Source organism: Dama dama, chromosome 30, assembly GCF_033118175.1.
Source record: "Dama dama isolate Ldn47 chromosome 30, ASM3311817v1, whole genome shotgun sequence".
Lineage (NCBI taxonomy): Eukaryota > Metazoa > Chordata > Mammalia > Artiodactyla > Cervidae > Dama > Dama dama.
The window spans coordinates 73,412,198-73,425,447 of NC_083710.1; the positions used below are offsets into that span (position 1 = coordinate 73,412,198).

At 39.6% G+C, this 13,250-nt stretch overlaps 1 protein-coding gene across 9 annotated transcripts in view; it reads left to right on the forward strand.

Moving 5' to 3' along the window:
- Window positions 1-13,250, forward strand: part of LOC133049270 (ATP-binding cassette sub-family C member 4-like) — a 374,395-nt gene that overhangs the window by 280,464 nt on the left and 80,681 nt on the right. The window contains exons 15-20 of one of the 9 annotated variants that reach the window (XM_061133257.1): window positions 377-574; window positions 1,715-1,855; window positions 2,612-2,649; window positions 3,375-3,466; window positions 8,324-8,470; window positions 12,431-12,510. The exons of the other annotated variants lie outside the window; for them this stretch is intronic. Of the exons in view, the coding sequence (XP_060989240.1) occupies window positions 377-574; window positions 1,715-1,855; window positions 2,612-2,649; window positions 3,375-3,466; window positions 8,324-8,470; window positions 12,431-12,510 (696 nt within the window). The remainder of the gene's footprint in view (window positions 1-376; window positions 575-1,714; window positions 1,856-2,611; window positions 2,650-3,374; window positions 3,467-8,323; window positions 8,471-12,430; window positions 12,511-13,250) is intronic. 9 annotated transcript variants of the gene reach the window in all.

The window sequence follows — 13,250 nt, forward strand, 5'->3', positions numbered from 1 at the left end:
TGTCTCATGAGGCTTCTCTCAATTCCTATGTTGTCTAAAAAGACTGCCAATCTTCACACCAACTTCTGTGCTTCTTGCTTCCCTAAGTTCCCAGGGTACTTATGTCAAAGCGCCTCCATTTTTAACAGATGATACCACATTTCTTTCACATAGTCCACCACCTAACACAGGGTTTGGCAGAGAACACAATGCTCAGTTCTGTGTCGAGTTGACTGAATCAGATTTCTCAGCAAGTATTCTAGACCCAGGGATTTTTTTTTTTTTCAAAAAGCATAATTTAAGACCAGATAACTTTTTTTTAAATTAGTATTTAAGTTGGTTTAATATTATCAAATATAAATTAATTCCTCTCAATTTTTTTTTTTTTAAATTTCAGGGCAAAACAGTGAAAAGGGGGACTTACTCTGAGTTCCTGAAATCCGGGGTAGACATTTTTTCCTTTTTTGAGAAGGGGAATGAGCAGCCTGAACTATCTCCAGGTCCAGGAACTCCCACTCTGATCTCCGAGTCTTTTGGTCAGTCTCTCCAGTCTCCCAGACCTTCATTGAAAGATGCGGCTCCAGAAGACCAAGATGTGAGTTTCTCCTTCTGCAGTGTACCTGGGTCTGTCTGCTGTTGGTGGCCTTGTGGACCTTCAGTCTGCTTTACTCATGACATCTTCATTTGTCCCAAAGTAGACTCTAAGGTTTAAAAAGTCTTGTTCCATGGAATTGGTAGAGTTAGAAGATCATGAAGGAAGAAAGCCTGCTTGGGGTTCTCCTTTGAGTGTAGGATGGAGGATCTTAGTGGAGATCAGGGGTGGGTGCACTGCTGTGAATTTCTGGGTATATGTGGCTCACACTGATTGAGAACTCTTCAGTTTATCTTAGATACATACTACTTGCTCTGATGGCCCCTGGCTTCCCTTATGCATCCAGGGGCTTATTGTTAAGACCCCCTTAAACTGAGTCCTGCTGTGACTACATTAAATTGGCTACTTTCCCTACATGTTGGAATGTTCTGGCACTGCAGGCGGCTGATAATATTATTTTGCCTCATTGTCAGAAGGTTTATCATAACTCAGAGGTAACGTATTCAAAGGACCTGATACATGGTAGACACTTTGGAGTTAGTTCCCATCCTCCTTTCTTACCAGTCAAGACCGAGACCCACATCTTATTGATCTTGAATTCCATTGGCCAGCATAGAGCCAAGGATATCCGGGGCTCCAGTGACTCTATAATGCATTTTAAGTCCTCCAGTCAAAAATGCAAAAATGCACTAGATCTCCCTTAAAAACAACACAGATATTCTTTTATATCCAAACCCAAGAGCCTGGATGATTCTGATAAGTGTTCGGATTGGTCCCTCACATTCCACACTCAAGAATCACTCTCTGAAATTTAGTAACCAAATAGATTCAGATAGTATGCTTTTAAGCAGTCACCCAACAGTGAATTACCTCATGAAAATGATGTTTCTCTATTTCTAATAAATTCCTAGGAGTGGAATGGCTAGGTCCAGGGGTAAATGCATATGTGGTTTGGCCAGATATTCCCACTCCCTTCTCAGTAGGAGATGGATCATGTTGCACTTCTACCAGAGTATGAGATGTATCTGTTTCCCCACAGCTTTGCAGTGGAGGGCATTGTTGAACTCTTGAAATTTGGGGCTCATTGTTCAAAATTTCATCTCTTACAAAATTTCATCTCTCACTGCCATTTTTCCCTTTTAGACTGAGAATATACAGGTTACACTACCTCTAGAGGACCATTTGGAAGGAAAAGTTGGTTTTAAGACCTATGAGAATTATTTCACAGCTGGTGCTGACTGGCCTGTCATCATCTTCCTTATTCTAGTAAACTTGGCAGCTCAGGTACATAAGGGCTTTTATTTTGGCTTGTGCTCTTAGTTTGATGTTTACATACTATTTATATTGCATTTTATAATTATTTTTAAATGTGTATTAAGAGATTTATCTCAAAGAATTGACTTACGATGTTTTGGGATCTAGCTGGTTGAATGTGAAATCAGAAAGGCAGGCCTGAGGGCTGGAACCTCAGGCAGGAGTTGTCCCTGCTGTCTTGAGGCAGAATTTCTTCCTCCTCCAGGAAGCCTCAGGTTTTGCTCTCAGGCCTTTGTCTGACTTGATGAGGCCACCACAGTGTTAAGGGTGATCTCCTCTACTTAAGTTCTGAGGATGGACGTGAACCACATCCACAAAATACCTTCACAGCAACATCTAGTCGAGTGTTTGGTTGAATCACTGGAGACTGTCCTGGCCAAGATGACACAGAAAACTGACTATCATAGTACCTGTCAAGATTTTTCCTTTGAAAAATCCCAACGTTTGTACTGCTATTATTGCATTTTGAGGTTCACTTGGATTTGCATTGAAATACATTATATGTGGGAGCAAAATTTTCTAGGGAAAAGAGGATATGTTTTAAAGATTTTAAAATGAAACATGCCCTCACCTGTGGTCATCTGGGGTGTGGGGTTTGGTGCAGACCTGAGCCGGAAGGACCTTCTCCACGGTCCTTTGTTCTGGAGCCTTCCCCTCCCCCACCCTGGTGAGCGGGGGTGGGGCTCAGTGACGTCAGTGTCTGAGTGACTGTGTTTCCTGCTCCAGGTCGCCTACGCCCTGCAGGACTGGTGGCTTACAGACTGGTGAGTGATTCCTGGTCTGACCCAAAGTGCTGTGAAATCTACAGGAAGCCTCACTTTCCCACAGAGTCCGGGAGAGGTGAGGCTTGTTCAGCCTCCTCTTCTGACACTCACGTAGTTTCCCTGAATTAAAATTAAATTTCTTGCGGGTGGAATATGATTCCCTGGTTGTCTCTCCCCATGTCCCTCCTTTTAGCAGCTTCTTCACAGACAACTTTTTTTCTTTTTTTAGAACTTTTAATTTTGTATTGAAGTATAGCTGATTAACACTGTTGTGATATTAACAATGTTCAGGTGAACAGTGAAGAGACTCAACCATACTTATATATGTATCCATTCTCCCCCAAAACCCCTCCCATCCAGGCTGCCACATAACACTGAGCAGAGTTCCATGTGCTGCCCAATAAGTCCTTGTTGGTTATCTATTTTAAATATAGCAGTTTGTGCATGGCCATCCCAAACTCTCTAACTATACTTCCCCATAGTTAGAGGGGAAGCTAAAATGAACTTAGCAACCATAAGTTCATTTTCTAAGTCTGTCTTCATAGACAATTTTGAGAACTGAAAGTCATGATTCAAATATTTAACAGAGAGACCCCACAGGGTCTTGTGAGTTGGGAAACACTTTCCAGCATAAATGTATTTCTTGAATTGAGGTAATTTTTTTTATATTTGTGTTAATTCTATGTATATGTATAGTATAATATTTTTTCTTCCCTGTTCCATAGGGCAAATGTACAAAGTAACCTGTATTCTGGGGCTTTAGTAAAAGATGTCGATGTGATGCTTGTTCTGAACTGGTTCTTAGGAGTTTATTCAGGTAAAGTTGAGTCATCTGCTCTTTTATACCAGAGTTTAAGATACTTACAATGAGTCCATGTAAGCAACAAGGGCTTCCAGAATAATTCAGTAATGTCTTAACAGTTTAAGTGTCTGAGTTGCATTTACTCTGTGAGTTAATTAGAATGATTATTTTAAAGATCTACTAGAAGAAAAGAGATTGAATGAAGACTCTTAATTTGCTGTGTACTGGATTTTGGTAGTTAAACTAGGATTGCACATTCAGAAAAGCAGCCACTGGAAATATATTGCTATTGTCTATTCTCATAGGTCACTTTTGCTAAATTTTATGTCATTATATGGATGGGCAGGGGATTAGAGATGGATCCCCACCCTGTGGTTCACCTTGATCCAATTCTGTCTGAATAAACCTTGGTTTTTATTGATCTTGGATGAAATCCTCTGGCAGCATGGGCCCCAGATAAAAGCATTATTCCCTCCCAGGTAGGCAAAGCTCCCCTTCACCACACTGCTCATTTCTTGGGCTTCACTAATTGCTTGAGAAGCTAAGTAGGGGAAATCCAGTGTCTGGGATTAGATTCCTTCTCTTTCTTACTTTGAGATCAGTGTTATCTCCTCCCGAATTATGTGATTAGTTTAACATATGGCTTGCTGGACTTAGATTAACATGACTCTATTCACAAGAGGGTTTAGAATAGATATAGCATTATATGCTATTTAAAGGATATCTTCAGCTAAAATTTTAAATACCTTCTTTATCCATTCATCTGTTGATGGACATTTAGGTCGCTTCCATGTCCTGACTTTTGTAAATAGTGCTGCTGTGAACATTGGGGTGCATATGTCTTTTTGAATTATGGGTTTCTCAGGGTATCTGCCCAGTAGTGGGACTGCTGGGTCATACAGTATTTCTGTTTTTAGTGTTTTGAGGAACCTCCACATTGTTCTTCGTAGCGGCTGTATCAATTTATGTTCCTGCCAACAGTCCAAAAGGGTTCCCTTTTCTCCACACCCTCTCTAGCATTTATTGTTTGTATATTTTTTGGTGATGGTCATTCTGACTAGTGTGAGGTGATACCTTATTGTACTTTTGATCTGCACTTCTCTAATAGTGATGTTGAATGTCTTTTCATGTGCCACTTGGCCAACTGTATGTCTTCTTTGGAGAAATGTCTGTTTAGATCTCTTGTCCATTTTTTGATTGGGTTGTGTTTTGTTTTTTGTTTTAAATATTGGGCTGCATGAACTATTTGTGTATTGTGGAGACCCTAGTCAGTTGCTTCAGTTCAGTTCAGTTGCTCAGTTGTGTCTGATTCTTTGTGACCCCATGGACTACTACAGCATGCCAGGCTTTCTCTTTCCATCACAAACTCCCAGAAAAAGTGAAAGTGAAAGTGAAGTTGCTCAGTTGTGTCCTACTCTTTGCGACCCCATGGACTGTAGCCTACCAGGCTCTTCCATCCATGGGATTTTCCAGGCAAGAATACTGGAGTGGGTTGCCATTTCCTTCTCCAGGAGATCTTCCCAACCCAGGAATTGAACCCGGATCTCCCGCATTGTAGGCTTTACTGCTTTACCATTTGAGCTACCAGCAAGGTCCATCACTAACCCTCAGAGCTTACTCAAACTCATGTCCATTGAGTTGGTGATGCCATCCAACTATCACATCCTCTGTCGTCTCCTTCTCCTCCCACCTTCAATCTTTCCCAGCATCAGGGTCTTTTCAAATGAGTAAGTTCTTCACATCAAGTGGCCAAAGTATTGGAGTTTCAGCTTCAGCATCAGCCCTTCCTATGGATATTCAGGACTTATTTCCTTTAGGATGGACTGGTTGGATCTCCTTGCAGTCCAAGGGACTCTCAAGAGTCTTCTCCAGCACCACAATTCAAAAGCATCAATTCTTCAGCACTCAGTTTTTTTTATAGTCCAACTCTCATATCAAAACATGACTACTGGAAAAAGCATAGCTTTGACTAGATGAACCTTTGTTGGCAAAGTAATGTCTCTGGTTTTTAATATGCTCTCTAGGTTGGTTTCTTCCAAGGTCAGTTGCTTAATTTGAAGTTATTTTCTCCCATTCTCGGGGTTGTCTTTTCATCTCTTTTATGGTACATATGTACACTGGATTATTACTCATCCATAGAAATGAACGAAATTGGGTCATTTGTAGAGACATGGGTGGACCTAGAGTCTATCATACACAGTAAAGTAAGTCAGAAAGAGAAAAACAAATAAAAAAAGGTTATATTAATGCATATATAGGAATCTAGAGAAATAGTGTAGATAAACCTATTTGCAGGGCAGGAATAGAGTCGTAGATGTAGAGAATAGACGTGTGAACACAGCAAGGGGTATGGAGGTGAGGAAGATGAATTGGGAGATTAGGATTGACATATATACACTACCATGTGTGAAACAGATAGCTAGTTGGAAGCTGCTGTATAGCACAGGGAGCTCAGCTCTGTGCTCTGTGATGACTAGAGGGGTGCAGGGGAGGGAGGTCCAAGAGGGAGGAGTTATATGTAAATATAGAGCTGATTCACTTCCTTGTACAACAGAAGCTAACACAACATTATAAAACAACTATATCCCAATAATAATTTAAAAAAACAGCTAAATAAAAACTTAAATATCCTCATAGGACATGCTTGTACAAGTTTTCTATAAAAGAGTGAGTTAATGTAAAATCCCATTCCTTGAAATTTAGTATTTATTTAGTTGATCACTTGCTAAGAAACTTGAATCCACCAGTTGTTTACCTTCTGAATTGGTGGACAAGGAGGGTTTAAGGAAGAAGAAGGGATTCTGTTACACATTCATCTAGAGTGGTTGACTAAATCCCTATTGATGGAATTCAGGAATTTGAGCAGCTTTCAGAATTTAAATAACACTGGTCAGCTGAATGAAAAAAAAAAATGTTTGATGAAGTATTTATTACAGAAGTTATCCCAACTCTATTTAGCACTGTGAATTGATGAGATGTTTGGAGGGCTGTTTTAATTTTTAGATGCATAGTAGTGTTCATTTATGTCATTAATAAAACAAATTTAAATGATTATCTTTATTTGCAAATGCTTTGAGCTTCTACAAAACACTTACGGATTAGTTGCTTGTTTAGATTAATTATCTCATGTCATAATATAATTTGTAGTGTCTTGCAATTCAATTATTTAAAGAGATTGTCCATTTGCAACTTAACATGGTCTTTTCATACTCTTTAAAGCTACTTGGGCATAGAAGTAGCTACTTTATTTTTAATATTTTAAATTTTATTACAGTATAGTTGATCTCCAATGTTATGTTAGTTTCTGTTGTACAGCAAAGTGAACCAATTATAAATGTATCCTCTCTCTTTTTTAGATTTCCTTCCCATTTAGGTCACCACAGAGCATCGACTAGAAATCCCTATGCTATATATAGGTTCTTAAGAAGCTAGTTTATGTGGAAGTAAATTTCCTTGTAAATTATAAGGAAATGGTAAATCATTTATCCTGTTCCCTCTTAATTCACATGCTGGTACCAGAGCATGTCTCAGTTTTAGATTACAGGACATGAAGTAAATAGTGAAATTTGAAATGCAGAAAAAGGAAGATCAACTGCTTTTTATAATTATCAATCTTGTGAATTTTTTTTAGAACTTGTAATTGAATCAGGAAAGCCTAAAATGAAACTATAGTTTACACATGATTCCCTCCCCTCATGTTGCTATTTAGTGAGAGGAAAACATTGATTTTTATATTCTTCTTTATAAATGTATTTGTGTGAAAGCATTAAACTCTTACAGAATCTACTTTATATATATTTACATATATAAAATTTATTTATATATGTAAGTTTCTATATATAAATTTTATTTATAGAATAAAATACACAATACATCAATAGGAGTACATCAAGACTGTATATTGTCACCCTGCTTATTTAACTTATATGCCGAATACATCATGAGAAATGCTGGGCTGGATAAAGCACAAGCTGGAATCAAGATTACCGGGAGAAATATCAATAACCTCAGATAGCAGATGGCACCACCCTTATGGCAGAAAGCAAAGAAGAACTAAAGAGCCTCTTGATGAAAGTGAAAGAGGAGAGTGAAAATGTTGGTTTAAAACTCAGCATTCAGAAAACTAAGATCATGGCATCTGGTCCCATCACTTCATGGCAAATAGATGGGCAAGCAATGGAAACAGTGGCAGACTTGGGGGGCTCCAAAATCACCGCAGATGGTGACTGCAGCCATGAAATTAAAAGACACTTGCTCCTTGGAGGAAAAGTTATGACCAATCTAGACAGCATACTAAAAAGCAGAGACATTACTTTGCCAACAAAGGTCCGTCTAGTCAATGCTATGGTTTTTCCAGTAGCCATGTATAGATGTGAGAGTTGGATTATAAAGAAAGCTGAGCACCAAAGAATTGATGCTTTTGAACTGTGGTATTGGAGAAGACTCCTGAGAGTCCCTTGACTGCAAGGAGATCCAACCAGTCCATCCTGAAGGAAATCAGTCCTGAATATTCATTGGAAGGGCTGATGCTGAAGCTGAAACTCCAATACTTTGGCCACCTGATGTGACGAACTGACTTATTAGAAAAGACCCTGATGCTGGGAAAGATTGAAGGTGGGAGGAGAAGGTAACAACAGAGGATGAGATGGTTGGATGGCATCACCGACTCTATGGACATGAGTTTGAGCAAGCTCTGGGAATTGGTGATGGACAGGGAAGCCTGGCATGCTGCAGTCCATGGGGTCACAAAGAGTCGGACACAACTGAGTGACTAAACTGAACTGAACTAATTTTTGTAAACTGTCTGCCATCCTTTAGCATCATTGAGGATAAGGCAGAGATCTTGTTCTGAGTGTTATTTCTTTATTTCAGGGTTAACTGTATCTACCGTCCTTCTTGGCATCACAAGGTCTCTGTTGATATTCTATGTCCTTGTTAATTCTTCACAAACTTTGCACAACAAAATGTTGGAGACCATTTTGAGAGCCCCGGTATTGTTCTTCAATAGAAATCCAATAGGTAAGTCAGACACCAAGTTTCTCAGTGAAAGTGTCTATATAACACATTTAGTGCCTGAGTACATTTTCATATTTGAAAATGGAAGAGATGCTTAGAAGAAAATTACTGTGCATGTTTATTCATTTTCTATAAAAATCTTCAATGATATTTTTTCCTACCAGAGAAAATCTGAATATAGGAGCATATAAGCTTTTATTCCAATTTGTACAGGTCTGTAAAGATTAATGAATGTTTACTTTGCAGGATGATTTAAGAGTCCATTTGTCATGTGGCATAATGGTGTGAATATGTTGAAGTGTTTTTGACTTGTTTTGCTGAAATGCTGGCTGTGTTACATAGTGTTAAGCTAACTAGGAAGGACCTTCTTCTGGGAACATCTCTACAGAAGACAGGCTGTGTGTTTCTTTCTTTCACTGCCCATCCATTTCTGGGACCATGGAGCTCTGGCATGTGCTCATATTTTGATGTTTAAATAAATGGTAATGGAAAATTAATTAAAATACAAGATCAGTGAAATGTAAGCATCCTCTTCAATAAGATCAGCTTTCTAGTTTTACAATAGACTTTTGGTTACATTTAAGAATCTTGTGGTAGGTAGCAGGTGGATCTTCAGTATAAAGTAAGAGTGTCCCTGAAGGTTTCCCGGTGGTTGCTTCCTCCTCCTTGAGGGCTTCGACCTGTCTTGCTTCTGAAGGTGGCCGGCCTCTTGACCTGGGATCCTATGAAGAGCTAGTTCATCAGTGCACATGCCCATTCTGTTCAGATGGTTAGAATTGTCCTGAGGCCCAGGGAGGCTTTGTTATGCAGGTTATGATTGACAGGACCTGTTGAGGCACAGATGTCACTGGAGGGAGGGCAGCAGTAGCCTTGGCCTGGCCATCAACTAGCTGTGTGATCAAGGCCAAAGTAGGTAGATGCTACTGTAGGCAAATCTCCAGGCAGGATGTTGTCATGGTTATAAGTATGGACTCTGGGGACTTCCCTGCTGGTCCAGTGGTTAAGACTCTGTGCTTCCAGTGATCGGGGAACTAAGATCTCACATGCTGCACAGTGCAGCCAAAGAATTAAAAAAAAAAAAAAAGTATGGACTCTGGAGACAACTTCCTGGATTCAGTCCTGGAAATAGTTACTAATACTAATAGCTACTTATAGTTATGTTAATACTTATGTGCTGGTTATTTAATTTCTCTGTGTCTTGATATTCTTACGTATAAAATGAAAATACTATTCACACACTCACAATATCTTGAAATTGTGCACGTTAAGCACGTTAATACATTCACAGCACTTACCCCAGGGTCAGTGCCCAGTGAACCTTAGTGAGGATGATGACACAGTGTCTGGGAACTTCCTCTCCTGTGAAATGGGAATAACTGCTGCCCTTCCTGTTTCATAACACTGTTGTGAGGATTACATAAGATTATTCAGGGCAGCATCTTGTGCAGATTTTTTTCAGCACATGTTGTTTGGTCCAGGCAGTATGTGGAACACAGGATGGTAAACTGCAGAGGCCCACACAATCTCATCTTATTATGAAGCCAGAGTGAGGAAGTGATTGGAGGAGTCCATGCTGTTATGGCTGTGAGTTGCTCTGCTTTGCCTGTTAGTGTGAAAACTGCAGTCGTACATTTGGGAGCATCACGTGGGACTGAATTTCTCTTATCACAGCCTCTGAGTGCTTGTGACCACAGTTAACCAGGCTCTTGGTGGCCTGTAGGCTTCTCCAGATACTGATTTATTTATTAGTCAAGAATTTTGAACAAAGTTTAAATCTTCAAGTCACTAATTCTGGAGCAGTAGGCATACACAGTGTGTGTCTTTGTCTTTTCTGTCCCTCCTCTATCTATTATCAGAACTTCATTCCTTCAAGAAAATAGAAACTAGATTATTTGCAAAGGTTTAGGGGCATCAGTTATTTACCCTTTTAATGGTGTATTAAATCGAACTCTTCCCTGTGTTTATTTCCAAAAGTAGAATTTGTAATAGATTGTTTCTGGTGGACTTTGTTTCTGGTATGTTACATCATGAAGAGAAAACCACGTATAGCCATGTTCCTGAGTTCAAGCTCACTCTACTTGCCTCATGACAGGCCAATAAATCTTACAGACAAGGCATTATGGCCAGGAATAATGACATTGTTTGGAAAATTGGCAGACTGAGAAGATGGCAGACTAATGCCTCAAAAAATCATCTTATTGTGGTCTGGATGCTAATCTGTTTTAGAGAACAAAGAGGGAGAGGAGGTGAGGAAGTAAAGTTAAAAGATCATTTATCTTGCAAAATAGGAGGGAATGTGTTACTTTTTCTTTTCTGCAGCCATTCAGAGATGGTGAGGATCAGATTTTCTCCCCACGAGCTGAAAGAAAGCCATTTTAATTTAACATTCAGGCAGAGGGGCAGGTTTTGCTGACAAAAACTATGAATAGCTAAAGTTAAAGTCAAGCAGACTCAACATGGAGTCAAAATTGACTCTTCCCTGTTATAGTTCCTTTGAACGGCACCTCTGCTATCTGGAGCCAGTACCCTGTGCTTTCTCATCCTGAGTTTCCAAAGGGTGCGATGCCCTTGCAGGGGTGGCTGCAAAGTCCTAATGGCTGCAGCAACCTTTGTTTACTGAAATAACAAGTGGCATTTTTAGTTCACACTAGGTATTTACTAGAAATTTGTTCTCATCTTCTAATTCTGCAGCCTTTTGGATATGCTATTGTTGTGGATTATGACAAGGGAAAGAAAATCAATGATAAGTGAGTCTTAGTCATTCAGTAATATTTTTGTTTTCCTGCCTACATCCCTCTGATATTCTTAGATATTTATTCATAAGTCTATCTGTGTCACATCTTGTACACCTCTGAAAATAAAACTTACTACCCCAGTAGTAAACTCACAACTTGGAAATGACCAGAATCCACAATTTCCCAAAATGGGAATGCTGTGAACCATCTGGAGGGAAAAAAAAATTACAGAGAAGTTATGGTAGTTGGTGGTTTAGTTGCTAGGTCTTATCACACTCTTTGCAACCCCATGGACTGCAGCCCACCAGGCTCTTCTGTCCATGGGATTTCCCAGGCAAGAATACTGGGGTGGTTGCTATTTCCTTCTCCAGGGGATCTTCCTGACCCAGGAGTCAAACCCACATCCCTGTATTGGCAGGTAGATTCTTTACCACTGAGCGACCTGGAAAGCCCAACATGGACTAGAGAGAGCAGTTATTGAAGACACAAAGCCTTTAAGCCAGTGATTTGATTATGGGATAAAAGTCATCTCAGAAAATATCTTTTTCTGTTACTTAATTATAAAAGAGAGGTTAGAATTATGTTTATTTAAAAAGTGTCACTTAGAAAAATTAATATGGATAACTAAAGCAAAATTAGTGTAACAATTATGATTAGTTTACATATTTTGCAACTGTTTATTACCAGTTTAGCACTGGAGTGAGTTTTAGATGGAATGAATCTAAAAGAAGGGAACATTCTGAAATTCACCAACCCTTCCTGATGCTGCCACAAGATTCTCCCGATTCTTTTAAATATCAGAGCTCAGTTTCAACCCACTGCCATTCGGTATAATTTCATCTTATTTTCTTTTTCCTTTTACCATGGATGTCAGCTTATTTCATATGAATCTGTAATATATAAAATTTTTGTTTTTGTTTAGTTGCTGAGTTGTGTCCAACTCTTTTGCGACCACATGGACTGTAGCCTGCCATGCTCCTGAGTCCATGGGGTTTCCTAAGCAAGAATACAAAAGAGTGGGCTGCCTTTTCTCCTGCATGGGATCGTCCCAACCTAAGGATCAAACCCATGTCTCCTGCACTGGCAGGCAGATTTTTATACACTGTGCCATGAGAGAAGTCCCTAGTTACATATACTCTAAGAATATTGCTTTTATTTGTTCATGAATTGTTTCTCTTAAAGCTTCTATCTGAGGAAATGAGTCATTTCTTGTGTCCTCTTCTTGCAGGAAGAATTTTGAATCGTTTCTCCAAAGACGTTGGGCATATGGATGACTTACTGCCCCTGATATTTCAAGATTTCATCCAGGTAACAAAACAGTCCTGTCAGAGTTCTCACAGGGAAGAGCAGAGTGCCTGTTTGTCAAGGCCTCTTCACAGAGTCTGAGGGTGGGCTTTCAGCCTGGTGATGTGTCCTGTTATCTTCACTAAGAGACTGTGTTTGTAAGAGAAAGGTGTGGCTGTGATTGGGAGCCAGAGTTAACATGAGTAACACCTGGGTCAGGAGTGGCTCTACAGTCATGTCAAAGTTAGTCTGAAGCAGCGACTTGCTGGATGAGTGGTTCTCCTTCTGCTTTCCAGGTATCTGATGTGGATTCCCTTTACTGTGAGCATATTTCATGACAGAAACAAGCATCTTTCATGGAAAGATAGCCTAGGTAAACCAAATTATGCATTGATTTACCACAGAGGACAAATATTTACTACACCATTTTATTTGGATAAAACCACATGTGGTTACTTAGAAAGAAAAGATGGGTAAAAATAAGGTAAAAATAATACTTTAACTAGGATAATGTTGTTTAGTCACTGAGTCATGTCTGACTCTTTTGTGACCCCATAGACTATAGCCTGCCAGGCTCCTCTGTCCATGGGCTTTCTCAGGCAAGAATACTGGAGTGACTAGCCATTCCCTTCTCCAGGGGCTCTTTCTGACCCAGGGATCAAACCCATGTCTCCTTCATTGTCAGGCCAATTCTTTACCACTGAGCCACCTGGGATGCCCAACAAGGACAATAGAGAGCAGTTAGAATTTGAGTTTCTGAAGAA